Genomic DNA, 14,138 nt, shown 5'->3' with positions numbered 1-14,138 from the left:
AAAGGGAAGAAAGTTTGATCTCTCCAATGGGTCATTCTCAGATCACTTCTGCTTTTCCAAAAGACTACATCAAACAACGGTTAAAATGACAGTAGGAAGTATCGCAGACTAATAAGTAATATGCATCAGGAAGATGTAAATAAATATTCTGAAACATTATTCTGATGAATTAAGCAGTGATACTGAAATTACGAAATGGAATTTTCCATATAGCACGAAAATTCCAGCTAGAGCAAAACCAGTTGCCAGCAATCCACAAACCAGAAGGACCATGTGGACTGCAGGGCTTTGATTGCTCCAGCTCCTTTAGATCCACAACCCAGAAGTCAGCTATCCTTGGTGGCTTCTATCATCAACTCGTACAAAGCAACTCCACCTCTGTGGCAACCGGGCATATGGAGTGCCATTCTCTTCAAATCATCCTGATATCCCATAGTTAACAAACAATCAGACAAGTTAAGAAGATAAACCAAGATGATGATATAATATGTCAAAACAGAGTAAGTATCTAAGCCAACCATTGTTACGGCATATAATTGAGTAGACTCGAAGCCATCTTGAGCTTTGGAGTACAGATTCCGAATTTCACTTGAATCCTTATTGCATTTCAGAAAGAAAAAAGCTGTCGGTCTGACATTCATTTCCCTGCGAGATACTCCAATGAATATAGGCTCCGTCTGCAGACACTATTTGAAGTTAGTTCGTGCAAGCTAGACTGAATAAAAGGTTTTTTAAAAATCAAAAATCAAATCAAGAAGAGCCAATTTTTGTGCAACTGGTACTCGTCATAAACCTAGAAGGCTAGAAGACAGATCTGCAACAAGATTACCAATAAACAATCCCATTATGCAGTTTCTGATTGGTCAAAGATGAAAATTGAAGAACTATTTCTTGGAACAAATATGCTGACCAGATGTGTAAGTCCTAAAACTTAAGATGCTTAAATATCATGCCTGTTTTTCAGAAGACATCTAAAGATACATTCCATCTATTTGTATGTTCACAATTACTACAAGAAAGTGCCTACAATTCTCACGTATAATGACCTTGTCACATAAAGTTATCAAGAGTGAATTGGACTATATTATATATAGTTTGGTAAAGTATATTGTGAATTCTGAGACAAGATTATGCCAACTTATTAGAAATAAGCATTATGAGCATTCCTCTCATTTTGTCTGACATGACACAATGGATAAGCTGCATATTCAACTAGGAGAATCATAAGCAAAGGGATTGAGTAATAATTAAGAAACTTGATGGTTGTTTTACCAGAGAATCTGCAGGAACTCCAATTTCTTCAACTACTTCACGTATGATGCCGTCAAACATTTCCTGAGAAACTTTTTCATTGAGAAGCACAGAGTTTGTTGAACCTTTGTCACTTTCATGGGCTGAAATTCCAATTTCTTGGGGCTGCAGGAAAAAATATTTCGTCAGTAATTACGCTTTACACCACATGAACAATCTTCTCACAGCCATATTGAGGATTTTTCCAAGTAAAAGCAACAGGAGTATATATGGTTTACTTGACGGATTCTGTATAGTTGTTGGATGTTAGACAAAGAAGAATTACCTCGGATAATCATTCTAACAGGTCATTCCTTACCCATTCACTCAACTTTATTGAAACCGTAGTGTGTGTATATATATACATATAATTGGAGAAAAGTGGGATGATTCCAATTTAGATTTTATTTATGACATTGTAGTGTATATATGGTATGTGTCTCTGATCTTTTAAAAGCATCCAGCTTCGATACATTAAACAGACTATGTAGCAGCCAACATTTACATACTGAAAACTAGTATTATCTCATCCCCTTTCAGCAACTGAAAAACTGTTCCAGTGCACCTAGCAACCATTTGACATAAGCTACCATTTAACTCATATTTCTCGCAAATCTGAAAGGGTCGTCTGACAATCCTCTCTAAATGCACATAAGGTTACCTCAGAGTGGCCTCCAGGGAAGACAAAGTAGCCTGGGAACTCCCCCACATTGTAGCTTCTTTGCAGTATAAGTATCCTTTTGTCAGATGATTCTACGATTGCACCATTGCCCAAGGGATTTGACATATGTTGGCTCCGTAATGTGTCATCTGAAAGAAATTAAATTAAATTGTTGATTGGCAGAAGATTTTTTTAAAAAAAGTCATGGCATGTCTTTTTACGAATGAGAATTGCTAGTTGCATGAAAAGGGCATATTGGAGACACACATGCGATGCAACATGGCCAGGTAGAAAACATAAAAATCTCATCTGAGAAATACTTAGAGCAAACCAAGAAATATCTGCAACTACTTTCAAAAGATGACATGCTATGATAGTTTTGGAACTTAGATTCAACATTGCCACTTATAAGTCCATGAATCAATATATTGCGACTTCATTGATGTCTGCATCTTTAGCATCTGAGAATTGTTAATTGACTTATATACTTTTAAGCATAATCCACAAGCAATACCTTCTGATGAAATAAGAAACTTCTCCCACAGAGGATTCAAATTTGTCCCCACAAAGGTCCTGAAAATATGCAAACTCAGAATAAAAGTTCTCTGTTCACAGTGGTAATATCCAAAAGAGAGGAGCAGCAACAAAGATTTATCAAACAAAGCACTTGCAGAAAATCTAGAACTTCACTTACCAGCAAAATAGAAATGACAAGATAAATAACACTAACATGTTAATCTGAAATTGAAATTTGAATATGGTAAAAGAATAGGAAAAAGTGATCAGATCAAAATAAGTGAATATCCAACTAAATCATTAGTTAAACATAGACATTAGAAAATTCTCCGCAACTATACAGCACTTAACCTGTACGTCATTAGGAGCAACAATCTTATATAAAAAAGAATACCCTCATCCCACAAGGGAAGCAAAATAAGCCACCATTAAAAGAGAAGCATATTGATGGTAGAGTTGTACTTGCATTAAGTCATCCACAGAAGAACCCATCCCAAATATCCACCTAGGGAAATGTAGCAAAAGAAGTGTCTAGAAGTATGCAGCAGGGTTTTTTTTTTCTTGAAGGCTAGGATCCGAACAGAAGTATCTGACATATGTATCTGCCTCATCCCACAAGGAAGCAAAGAAAAATGAACATTCACTCTGATCTCCTACCTGACAGAGTTGAACTCTTGCAGATGGAGGAGGAAAGTACTCTGACTATGCAAATTTGTCTCAAAATGAAATTGCACAGCCATAAAACTTACAAATCAGAAAGATGAAATATTTCTCTCTTTGTATATTTCCACAACTTCAGTGGAAAGAGCTTAATGTTCTAGCTTGTGCAGATGCTCGACTGGGTGCCAGGAAACCAACAATTGATCAAGAATTTGAGCAATATTTTTCCATGCTCATGCTTTAGGATAGGATGGTATGAAATCACAGGATCATGCAATCATGTAATCTTTATAAAACTCAAATTTAAATATTTACAACTGATGGACAGAAGGATATACTGATGTTAGCCTCAGTATGATAAACACTATAAATATTAAAGGATCAAAGGAAGTAGAAACCTAAAGAACACATTCTCTCTAATTTCGACAGATAAAACTGAGAAATGGACTAAAATAGAAGGAAAAGATGACCTGTAATCTGTCAGGCCCAAATGAAGGCAAATAGAGGACTCTTGGCCAAAACCATTCACATCGTGGACGGCATGTCCGCCATACTGAAATGAGTAATAGCAGTCACATTGCATATAAACTTAGACAAAGTTGCAAAGGAGCATGATAGAAGTAGAACAAGAAAGAGCAAACACTCAAGAGTGCATATGATCTAAGTCAGCTAAAAAGCAGGCTCTTCTAATAAGCCATAAATTAGATAACATGTCTAAGTACAAAGCACAGATAGAGGGCAAATAGTGATCATCTTGGTTCAAAGCAATTCTAGTGTTTTGATTCTAATAATTATTAGTGCATTTAACATTAATGCGCTGTTTAAAGTAATTAGTCATTGGCACATACAAGGTTTGTAATGTTTAACAGTTGTTACTGTCACAGCTGTTTAAATTTGGGCAGGGAAAAAATGACTTCAGAGAAGAAAAATAATGAAAGTTAAAGTTGAACAAGAACTGCATACCCTAAACTTCAGCCCACTGTACAGAGATGGGTTCTTCTGAAGTCGATGATTCCAGATCTGCGTAATCCTTCATCAAAATTTTGTCCAAAGGATTTCGACATCGAGATATTGCATGATTATTCAAAATTGAACATCCTAGAGAAATTTCTCATATAGAGTTAGAGAATAGAAAGAATACCAACTTCATACCTCATTGATAGATTCTTCCAATTTACTATCCGGATGAGTCGTCCTGTCGTAAGAGCGATCGAAACTGACGAGAACCTTCATTTAACAAAATAAGATAATTTTAAAACCAAGAAGACGTGAAGTAACAGAACTAAAGAGAAGACTGTTCCGCCATTAGAAAATAACACCTCAACTCGACATCGATCGATCAACTCAATCACGTCGTTATACTCGGAAATAACGTCGAAACCTTTGATTCTTCACCGGAACGCAAGACAGGGAGGCAAACAAAATTTATTCTGTTCGAGTTACGAGATCGGAGGGAGGAGATTACCCGAGATCGAGAGAGACCGGAGGGGCAAGAGAGGAGTAGCTTAAACGCAGTCCCTGCGTCTCCGCTGCTTCCCGCGCTAATGGACGCCATCTTCTTGCAACAACGGAGAGGAAGTAGAAGAGGCGAGAGTGATCGGAGGAATGGACCGGCCTTTTCCATTGCCTTCGCTTCCCCCCCGCGTTTATATTTACGGAGAGGAAAAGCCTCGCAAGGGAGAATCTTGGTCGCTACGTCCCCCCAAGGCGTTTCCCGTTACCATCGGATCCCCGAGGTTCGCGTTTCCTTTGGTACTGTTAGCTCGCTTACATTGTTGCGATAATTTTTAGTTTATAATTCATTTGATCGGTAATAATCGTTTTAGAAAGTAAAAGATAATTCTCATTTCTGCTTCTTTGATCTCCCTTCAATAAAGATGTCAACTATTTACTTGGGTTCACTTTTCGAGTCATCTGAATGAATGAATCCAATTTCAAAGTACTGCAATATGATTAACATTAAGCCATGAAACTCGCAACTTAGATTTTCTGCCCCTAAATATTAAAATGCTCTACTGCCTATCCTGAACAAAAAAAAACAGCTCGTTTGATGACCATCTGATACATGCAAGCAGTAAATAATGGATTAAACAGTAAACATATACAGGAACCATGATTGCTTTACCATAAGAAGATTAGTTTAGATATCATACAGGCGCGTAGATATGGCATTACAAGTATATGTGGCATGGTGCACTTATAAATAGCAGGGTCTTGCAATAATGATTCCAAATACAGAGCAAAGGAGGAGATAGATTACGAACACCCTTCAGATTGCATAAATCCTGTCAATTTCAGAATCAGATAACTCCGAGTTGTGATGCCATGAGTTTGAGATGCTCCTCCTCGACGATTTCTCCCTCTTTCTAATGGAACGGGTCCGCTTCGACCTAACAACATAGTAAGTCATAGTTCCCAGAACGCCGGCCATTATCACTCCGCCTATTAATGTAACCAACACCGCTGCCCACCGAAAATGTCTACCTACCACGATATAAGAGGAGGAGATGAACGCAACCGTAGTGCAAACTGAGGCCAACCACATCAACTTGTTAATGACCCCAACAACCCGCCTCTCTGCTTTCGTTTCACCCCTTACGAGTGTAATTTGAACCACCACCACAGCCAAAGAAGTGAACAAGGCAATAGCATTGAAGATGAAAAATATTTTAAATGATGCTGTATGGACAGCTACAGCTAGGCCATCATTTTCATTTCCTCCTGGCACGGTAAAGATTGCAGCAAATGCCACTGTGGCAAAGAGAACGGCAACCACAGTCACAGAGTTAGTCGCATTGTTGATGCCCTCCCTGTGGAGCTTTCTGAGCTCCTTTGCAATCCCATAAACATTTTTGTTGGTTTTCCTGGTCTGCTCCAGCTGTATATGCACATCCTTTTTAATTTGACTAACAGTCTTCCGCAGTTCATCGCGAGGCTGGTTCAAATCATTGGCCCTTACTGCACCATGACGGGATAAGCATTCCTTAATATCACCAGACTCTTCTGAGAGAGGAAGGCCTTCTGCAATGTCAAAAGCAGTTTTATGATCCCTCGTCAATGCGTTCACATGTGTATCTGGAAGACGCAGCAGCACATCTACAATCTGAAAGAAGAGGAAGGAAATAACTAAGTAGAAAAGAAAAGAACCAAAAGAAAGATCAGTTATGGCTCAATTGTTCAATTGGTTGTTCCAAATGAGAGGGGCTGCAAGTATCAACTCACCGAGCCAAATCAAACTCTGTTTCAGATGAGAAAGCTAGTAGAATCATGTATATCTTAAATACTGTTCCTCGTAAAGGAAGAAATCAATGGGATGATCAGCTATACCTCAATCATACCACAGAATGGTGTATAAAATATAAATGGTTTGCAGAAGGTAAGACGGTGAAGAAGGCTATGTTTAAAGATGAAAAGAATACACTGAACTTGGCTGGAAGAGAAAATAGAAATAGAACGATCCAAAATAAAGGTTGCAAAAGTTGTCTTCCAAAATATCATGCAACTAAAATCATTTAAAAACAGAGCACATGCATAGATTGGATTATTATGCAGAATCAATGGAATATAAAGAGTGCTTAACTTAACCACAATGTTGAAAGTTTCTTCCGTCATTAGTAAGCCCTTCTGAATGTCTCCCTTTTTGGGGATTTCCCATAATGTATTTGAGTGTAACCACATGCCCAGATATACTACAACTAATTACCACAAGTTATGAAACATACTATGAAAAATGCCACCTATCTAAAAGTCTGCTGTGTTAAATAAACCTGCAAGCAGAAAGAAAAAAAAAATACAGGAAACAAAAATAAAAGGGAAGCTGATTCGAACTATTCTGAGCAAAAGTTATGGAGCCATAAAAAGCTAATTGAAGCATTGAATCAGAGTAACAAGGAAACAACTTTTAAAACATCAAAAGGCAAATACCTCAGCCCGCTTTTTTCTTGTTGCAACATGCAGTGCTGTGTTGCCAGCTCTGTCTGGCAGCATCACTATGGCTGGATCAGCATCCACAAGAGCTTTAACAACATCACTATTTGTTCCCTTCACCGCCATGTGCAATGCAGTTTGCCCCTTCTTGTCAGTCTTTCGAGCCAGCTGTGGATCTGTATCAAGCAATGCTTTTACTATTTCTACATGGCCTGAGCGGGCAGCAAAGTGCAGAGCATTTTTCCCATTAGCTTTACATAAATCAATTAAACCAGCATCTCGTGCCAGCAACAGATTCGCCACATCAGTATGGCCTCTTGTTGCTGCAGATATAAGTGGAGTAACGTTCGATGGACCAAATGTTTTGCTAAGACTCAAATCGTGATCCAAAAGTACCTGGACAATTGCTGTACACAATGAGTTAGAAAAGTAAAACAGATGGAGGATCTATTTATTAATTATACTAGCAGAACATCTAAATAAAGCATGCCTGCATGTCATAGAAACATGATTTGTCTTCAGGAGTGATACCATGCTGCACAGGTTGCAGATGGAAGTCACAAAAGACCTAAAATCTCACAAACGAAACTATGTAGATTTGTTCCAACTGACAGGAATTGTTAGAAACAACAAGATCAAAGGATTTTCACAGTTCACCTTGGAACCAACATCAGGCCCCTGTTTTGCAAGTTATGATGTCAGCTAAAATCCAAAGAGTAAAAGTACAGAAACCTACAACTTTTGCCCCTGTGATCTAACAAAAACAACCACACCTATGACAACTGAGAGAATAAGACCACTATTTAGCTATCAAACATTGCCAGTAGTTTAATATGTAAAACATAAGATAAGGGTTTAAGTTTCTAATGAAACAGGGCCTGCGGCCTCTTTGTCAATAAAAGTAAAAAAGAAAAAAGAACACAAGATAAGGGCTAGCATATGTATCATTCTTCAGTATTCCTCTCGAGCATTCTAAAAAGTTCACATCTTTCTACTCATTTAACAATATCTGCAATTATTTTCAATAGTTTTACAATCAGATTACTACTTCAATCCCACGAAGGAATTAGAAACTTAAATGCCCCTCACCTTGGTGCCCTGCTCTCGCTGCCGCATGAAACGCATCAAACCCCGGCCTACTCTTCCTTGCCAAGCTCTCCCTATCCGAGTACCTGAGCAACTCCATAACAATTTCAAGGAACCCCTTCTCCGCCGCGATCAACAGCGGCGTCTCCTCCACCTCGTTGACCTCGTTCACCACGGCCGACCTAATCTCCGCCACCTCGGCATCAAACTCCGCTCCCGTTCCGGTCACCTGTGCGTCGATCTCGCTCAGGATCTGCCTCACCGCCGCAAGATCCCCCCGTTGCGCCGCGAGGTGGAGCTCCGTGTCGTTGTGCCGCCCCGTCACTTGCTTCACGTACTTCTTCCTCCCTGCCTGGTCCATCCGCTTACCGGAATTCGAAAGCACCAACACCGCCGCGGAGGGCGACATCACCGCCGTCGGCGAAGGCGTCGAGGACGGCGACGGCTGGTCCAATCGCTTTCCGGAATTCGATAGCACCAGTACCGGTCGGGCAGCGGAAGAGGACTGCGACGGAAAACTAGGCGATGTGAAGCTTCTCTCCAGGTTCTTCTCCCCCTTTCCTCCCCCTCCTCCTCCTCCTCCTGCGTGGAGATCAAATCTAGGACTTCAAACCTTTAATCGAAAGAGGAAGTAATTAAATCACAGAGCAGCGAACGCTGGCAAAGGACTTACCTTTTCCGATTTCGAACCCCATCGAATTCATGATTCGTCTTCTCCGGTGGGAGGTGAAGGATTAAAGGTGAATTGTGCAGGCTAAGGGCATCATCGAAGCCGAAACGAAAGAAGGAAATTGGAATAGTTTTTTCTTCGTGAACGCGACCCTCGTCGTTGTCGCTTCTCTTGCTGCGTTGGTTGTGGGAATATATGCGTGTCTTTTAGCACATGCGTAGCATTCGAACGCGGTTATCCAAAAAGTTAATAAGATATAAAAATTGCACAATAGAGTACTTTAGACTATTTTCCACGAGTAATAAATAACTAATAACGAAGAAAATAGTATATTTCTCTAACAAAGAAAACGAGCAAAATAATAATTTAAGCATTATATTAAAAAAAAAAACGCTATATAAATTATTAATATAAAATACTCCACCCAGGGGCAGCAAGTGGATAGTTTTTTTTTTTTTAAATTAAAAAAGGTGGATAATTTAATATCATATACAAAATTATCTCCCAGCCCTTGTATGTGCTTCGACTTAATAATAATACTCGTTGGTAAGATTAGATGAGTCTTTCATAATTTGGTAGTTCTTATCACCCATTTGATTCGTTCCGGATCACAATAGGATCCAATTACGTTTCGATTCAATATTTCTGAACTCATCCATCAAAATGAACGTGGTTCGACAGATACCGAACTTGGGGTAATCAGATCGCTTAGAATCCGCATAGCAATTTCTTTTATTTGTTTAGAGACATCAGAAACTTAGCAATATTTCAATTAGATCAATACAAATTTAAATTTAAAATTACTGTTTTAAAATCCCACCTAGCTCTATATTATATCTTAATTGACTCTAAAAATCAAAATCATCGTATATGTGGATAAATTAATGAATTGTAATAACTTACTGTAGTTCTTAAAAAGAGTAAATTAATATATTATTTATAGAGTAGATATTAATTTTTTAATTTCTCTCTACCTTTTTTTATTTATTTGAATATTATTATATCTTATAGTCAAAATAATAATATTTTATTTTACATGGACCATAATTTATTAATAATCTTTGCAAAATGAGATTATTAAAATATTTACACATTAATATGTTTTATTTTAGCTTAAAACATGATATTATTAATAATATTATATTAAAATTTTCCAAATGTATAATTTTATTATTTAAAAAGGATTTAATTCGGTACTTAGTTTAAGTAGTAAGTATATTAATTTATCTATGAGTTAATATTTAATTCGATAAAACAGTATTTTATTAATATTTTATTTTTAATGTTATTACTACATATAAAATTATTTTCACAATAATATTTATATTTAAAAATTTTAAAAATTTTAAAAATTTAAAATATTACCATATTTGCAGTTGAAAATAAAAAATATTTTATTTTACATGGAACATATATTTTTAATAATCATTCCAGAATGGAATTATTAATTATATTAAACTATTTACACTTTTATATTTTTTATTTTAGCTTAAAACATGAGATTACAATGATATTATATATTTGTTTCCAAAATTTCTTATTTTATTATTTAAAAAAATTCAATTAGGTTAATATCATTTAAATAGTAAATATACAATTTATCTATTATTTAATATTTAATATGATAAAATATTATTTTAATCATACTTATATTTTTGATGTTATTAGTACATAACTTTTTTAATAATAAGATAATTTATAAAAAATTTAATATCAATTAAATACTACATTATTAAGAATTTTATAAAATTTATATTTTATTTAAGTATATAAAATGAAAATAATAATAAATTAAAACGTGCTTAAGTTTATGAAATATTAAATTATTTATATTTTATGCTGTTTAAAATAAATTTTATTTATTTATTATAAAATAAAAAAATATGATAAAAGATGAAAAAGAGTAGAGAGAAACGATAAATTATGATAAAATATTAATAAGATATTCAAGAGAAAACATAAGTAATAAATTATAATAAGATGTTTAAAAAAAATAAATATTAATAATAAATTATCATAAGATATTTAAGAGAGATTGTAGCTAAATAGATAGTAAATTAGTAATTAGATCATTGTGTAGTATAAAATATAATTTTAATAAATAGTATTTATATTTTAAAATATGGAGTTATTATGGAAAAAGCGATTGTATTCTAAAATAAAATTTTGTTATTTCTGAAGCGAACGAGGCTTAGCATTTTCAATCTCCCATAGCAAAATATTACCCTTCTTTGTATTTTAAAACCTCGGTCATGCAACATAAGCTTCTTTAATCTAACTTAGCAAATATCAGATTAGCCACATAGCAAAACATTACTCTGTGTGTTTTCAATCTCCACAGAATAGGCTTCCTTCCACCTGTTGCTAACAATCAACAGAACAATCAATGATACCATGGTTTCCAAATACTTAATGCATGCCTGGATAGAAATACAATAAAGGTGCAGCCAAAACCGTTGATAAGAGAAGCTGAATAAAAAAACTGTCTCGAAATCCTAATGCAACAAAGTATTGAGAACTAGAGAATTATGCAACTGCGCTGAGTGCGTTGGTACTGATAAATAAGCAAAACATCAAAAATAAGGAATTAAAGCACTAGTTGCGCACAAGGCTTCTATGCTTTAATAGCATACTTCCTCATCGGAAAGTACTTCTCTCTTTTCTTTTCTCGTTCTGTCTTCAATGATTCCTGCATGACGAGGAGGATAAAATAATGAGGTATGAGTGAACCGTCAAACAAAAGAAAGATCATAAAATCAGCTTGACAGTCAAAGAAAGATATATCCCCACTGAAATCTAGTTCTTTAGAATAAACATGGCTTCCAACAATGTGCCAGAGGAAAGCTGTCTAGCTATGATTTTCAAGAATTACAAACAGATTAATTCAAACTAGGTTAAGAATAACATCCCCCCAAGTGTATGCTATTCAAACTAAGAACAGCACAGTGCACATCCACAAAAACTCTACAAGTGGTTCCCCTTTTCACCGCTAGATTTTTTTTTAACTCATTATCTGACAAGAAAGGAGTTTCAACTTGATGCATATTACAAAGACCAGAGATGGCGTCCCCTTTCTTTTTTCCACATTTGAATTTTAATCTACAACAACGCAAGACTTTGGTATTTGCCAGTCACTACAATGTTAAGCATAACACCATTGCTAATAATTTGATTATGGATATAAAAATCATCAAAAGTACAAATTTAGGATCTCTTAGTTTTTTTTTTATGATGAAGAATCTGAAACATCATAGCAGTAGCACACTAAGAGTATCAAAGACACCTCACTGAGGTGATTCCCCAGATCCTCCTAGGATCTATCAAGCTCTTTGGAAAATATGTGACAATGTCATGCCTACTTCAAATCCATATTTTTGGAAGCAAATTTAACTCTAGCCTAGTAGCATCAAAACAACCAAGAAACTCCCTTGACAAGAAATATATATGTTTATCCTAAATCATAGTATCAGATTTCATGATGATCTACAGTAACATTTCAAAAAAAAGGATATCAAATGCACTAGTACAATATCGTGCTTTACAATTTCCTTGAATAGGAATGATCAAATAAAGCAAAAACAAAGGTGACATTCTTTGGGAAATGTATCACCACTGAATCCAATATCCACCCTCAGAAACTGAGATCACTCATCCAAGTAACTTGTTAAATAACTCTCTATTGAGTTACCATAAGTATATTCTAAGATTGCTAACAAATAGCAGAGTTTTTAATAAAGATCATTTGAAATAAAATTCTCCCGCCATATATAAATAATTTATCTAGTTTGTTTCAAGGAAATCCAGCAAAATATAAGTTCCCAATAATAACCAGACATGTAGTGTGACGGTCAACTTCTAAGGCTGTTATCAGGAAGCTAAAAAAAAATTATCTAGGTGCACTGCACTGCTTATCATTCTATCCCACCAACCCATCCTCTTAAGTTTATGCTTAGTTCTCACTTTCCCTTGCATCCTTCATGTAAGTAAAATCTTTTACTTTTAGAAGTCGTGAACTATGAATAAAATAAATATTAACCAAAAGACTAACATTGTTGATGATATAATACATCAATAACTTGTCTCTCGGTAACTAACATCTGGAGTCGAAGTTATTCAGAAACACAGAGTACCTCACACCAATATACCATCATAGCTCAAGGCACATATTACTACTCCCCATGAATTGACCACTTCAAGAGAAGGAACAAACAATTTAGCTACTACAAGACTGGCATGTCAAGCATTTTACAACAAGAGGAGAATAGAAAAAAGAAAAGAAAAGAAGAGATCATTCTAGCAATCAGGATCAAAATAAAAAATTTAAAATATTAGGAACACAATAAAAAGGATTTCATCAAAGTAAGAACAAAATGCCATGAACAATGAATCAGTCATCAAAATAAAACCTTTTGAACATCCTGATCCTAAATCTACCAACAAGAATCCGACTTAGATGGGCAAGAGAAAAGACCTGGTGCTTGGTAAGGCGGCGGCGGATGGCACGAGTCTTCTTGGGCCTCAGATCAAGCGGCTGGAACTTCTTGTTCTTGTACGCCTCCCTCAACGCTGCCTTCTGCTTCTGCGATATAACAGTCAAGACCCTCGCGATCGAAAGCCTCACCACCTTGCTGCATTAGAGGAAAAAAGAACATCACAACCAACGAGATCGAGAACAAAACCGGAGTAAAAGGGAATCGGAGGACTCACATCTTGGAGAGCTTGTTAGGGGCGCCACCGGTGACTTTAGCGACGCGGAGCAGGGAAAGCTCCCCCTTGAGCTCCTTCAGCTGAGCGAGGAGCTCTGCCTTGTTCTTCCCGCGGAGCTCGTGGACCTTAATCCTCGCTGCCATCAAAGGAATCAGAGATCGCGATAAAAACGAGGAAGAGTCGGAAAGAAGTGAAAGAAGAACGAGGGAGGATTATTTACCCATCTGCAGAAGAAGAGGAGAGGACAGAGGTCGGCTGCGAGAGAGAGGGAAGCGATGGAGGCAGAGATGGAGGAGATGTGGTGATCTTTAAAGCCGGTTTCGAAAACCCTAATTTTAAGATGGGCCAGATTGGGCCTTATGCGTAAAGAATTCTTGGGCTTTGTCTAATTATTCTTTTCGGACCTTCTTTGGGCTTGAAAGGAAAAAAAAAGTAATTTTATTTTATTTGTGGAAAGATACACTCGAACGACCACAGTGGGAGTCGAACCCACGACCTTCTGATCCGAAGTCAGACGCGCTAATCCACTGCGCTATGCGGTCAACTTGAAATGTTAAGTTGTATTTAATAATATATTTATACGTCGGTCTGGATTCAATTAATTTATGATAGTTTGAATAG

At 36.4% G+C, this 14,138-nt stretch overlaps 3 protein-coding genes and 1 non-coding gene across 4 annotated transcripts; all 4 read right to left on the bottom strand.

The window, feature by feature from the left end:
- Nucleotides 1–13: 13 nt before the first annotated feature.
- On the bottom strand, nucleotides 14–4,776 carry LOC140782842 (nudix hydrolase 9). Its single transcript, XM_073129658.1, has 9 exons — nucleotides 4,593–4,776; nucleotides 4,280–4,354; nucleotides 4,091–4,147; nucleotides 3,598–3,680; nucleotides 2,466–2,524; nucleotides 1,952–2,100; nucleotides 1,273–1,416; nucleotides 519–677; nucleotides 14–422 (listed from the first exon to the last, which is right to left on the bottom strand). Exons 1-9 carry the CDS (start codon nucleotides 4,749–4,751, stop codon nucleotides 327–329), a joined length of 981 nt encoding a protein of 326 aa, XP_072985759.1. The 5' UTR covers nucleotides 4,752–4,776; the 3' UTR covers nucleotides 14–326.
- Nucleotides 4,777–5,229: 453 nt separating this feature from the next.
- Nucleotides 5,230–9,018, bottom strand: LOC140782840 (ankyrin repeat-containing protein ITN1-like). The gene is made up of 4 exons (XM_073129654.1): nucleotides 8,814–9,018; nucleotides 8,144–8,722; nucleotides 7,052–7,461; nucleotides 5,230–6,230 (listed from the first exon to the last, which is right to left on the bottom strand). The coding sequence occupies exons 1-4, from the start codon at nucleotides 8,842–8,844 to the stop codon at nucleotides 5,397–5,399; spliced, it is 1,854 nt and encodes a 617-aa protein (XP_072985755.1). The 5' UTR covers nucleotides 8,845–9,018; the 3' UTR covers nucleotides 5,230–5,396.
- Nucleotides 9,019–11,208: 2,190 nt separating this feature from the next.
- LOC140781643 (large ribosomal subunit protein uL29-like) lies at nucleotides 11,209–13,848 on the bottom strand. The gene is made up of 4 exons (XM_073127718.1): nucleotides 13,738–13,848; nucleotides 13,518–13,653; nucleotides 13,282–13,438; nucleotides 11,209–11,499 (listed from the first exon to the last, which is right to left on the bottom strand). Exons 1-4 carry the CDS (start codon nucleotides 13,739–13,741, stop codon nucleotides 11,425–11,427), a joined length of 372 nt encoding a protein of 123 aa, XP_072983819.1. The 5' UTR covers nucleotides 13,742–13,848; the 3' UTR covers nucleotides 11,209–11,424.
- Nucleotides 13,849–13,985: 137 nt separating this feature from the next.
- On the bottom strand, nucleotides 13,986–14,059 carry TRNAR-UCG (transfer RNA arginine (anticodon UCG)). Its single transcript has one exon. It is a non-coding gene; the product is annotated as a tRNA-Arg (tRNA).
- Between the last annotated feature and the right edge of the window lie 79 nt (nucleotides 14,060–14,138).

This window comes from Typha latifolia, chromosome 2, assembly GCF_019914945.1.
Source record: "Typha latifolia isolate L0001 chromosome 2, TyphaL0001v2, whole genome shotgun sequence".
Taxonomy (NCBI): domain Eukaryota; kingdom Viridiplantae; phylum Streptophyta; class Magnoliopsida; order Poales; family Typhaceae; genus Typha; species Typha latifolia.
The sequence above is the reverse complement of the archived record's forward strand: the minus strand, read 5'-3'. Positions and strand labels throughout refer to the sequence as shown.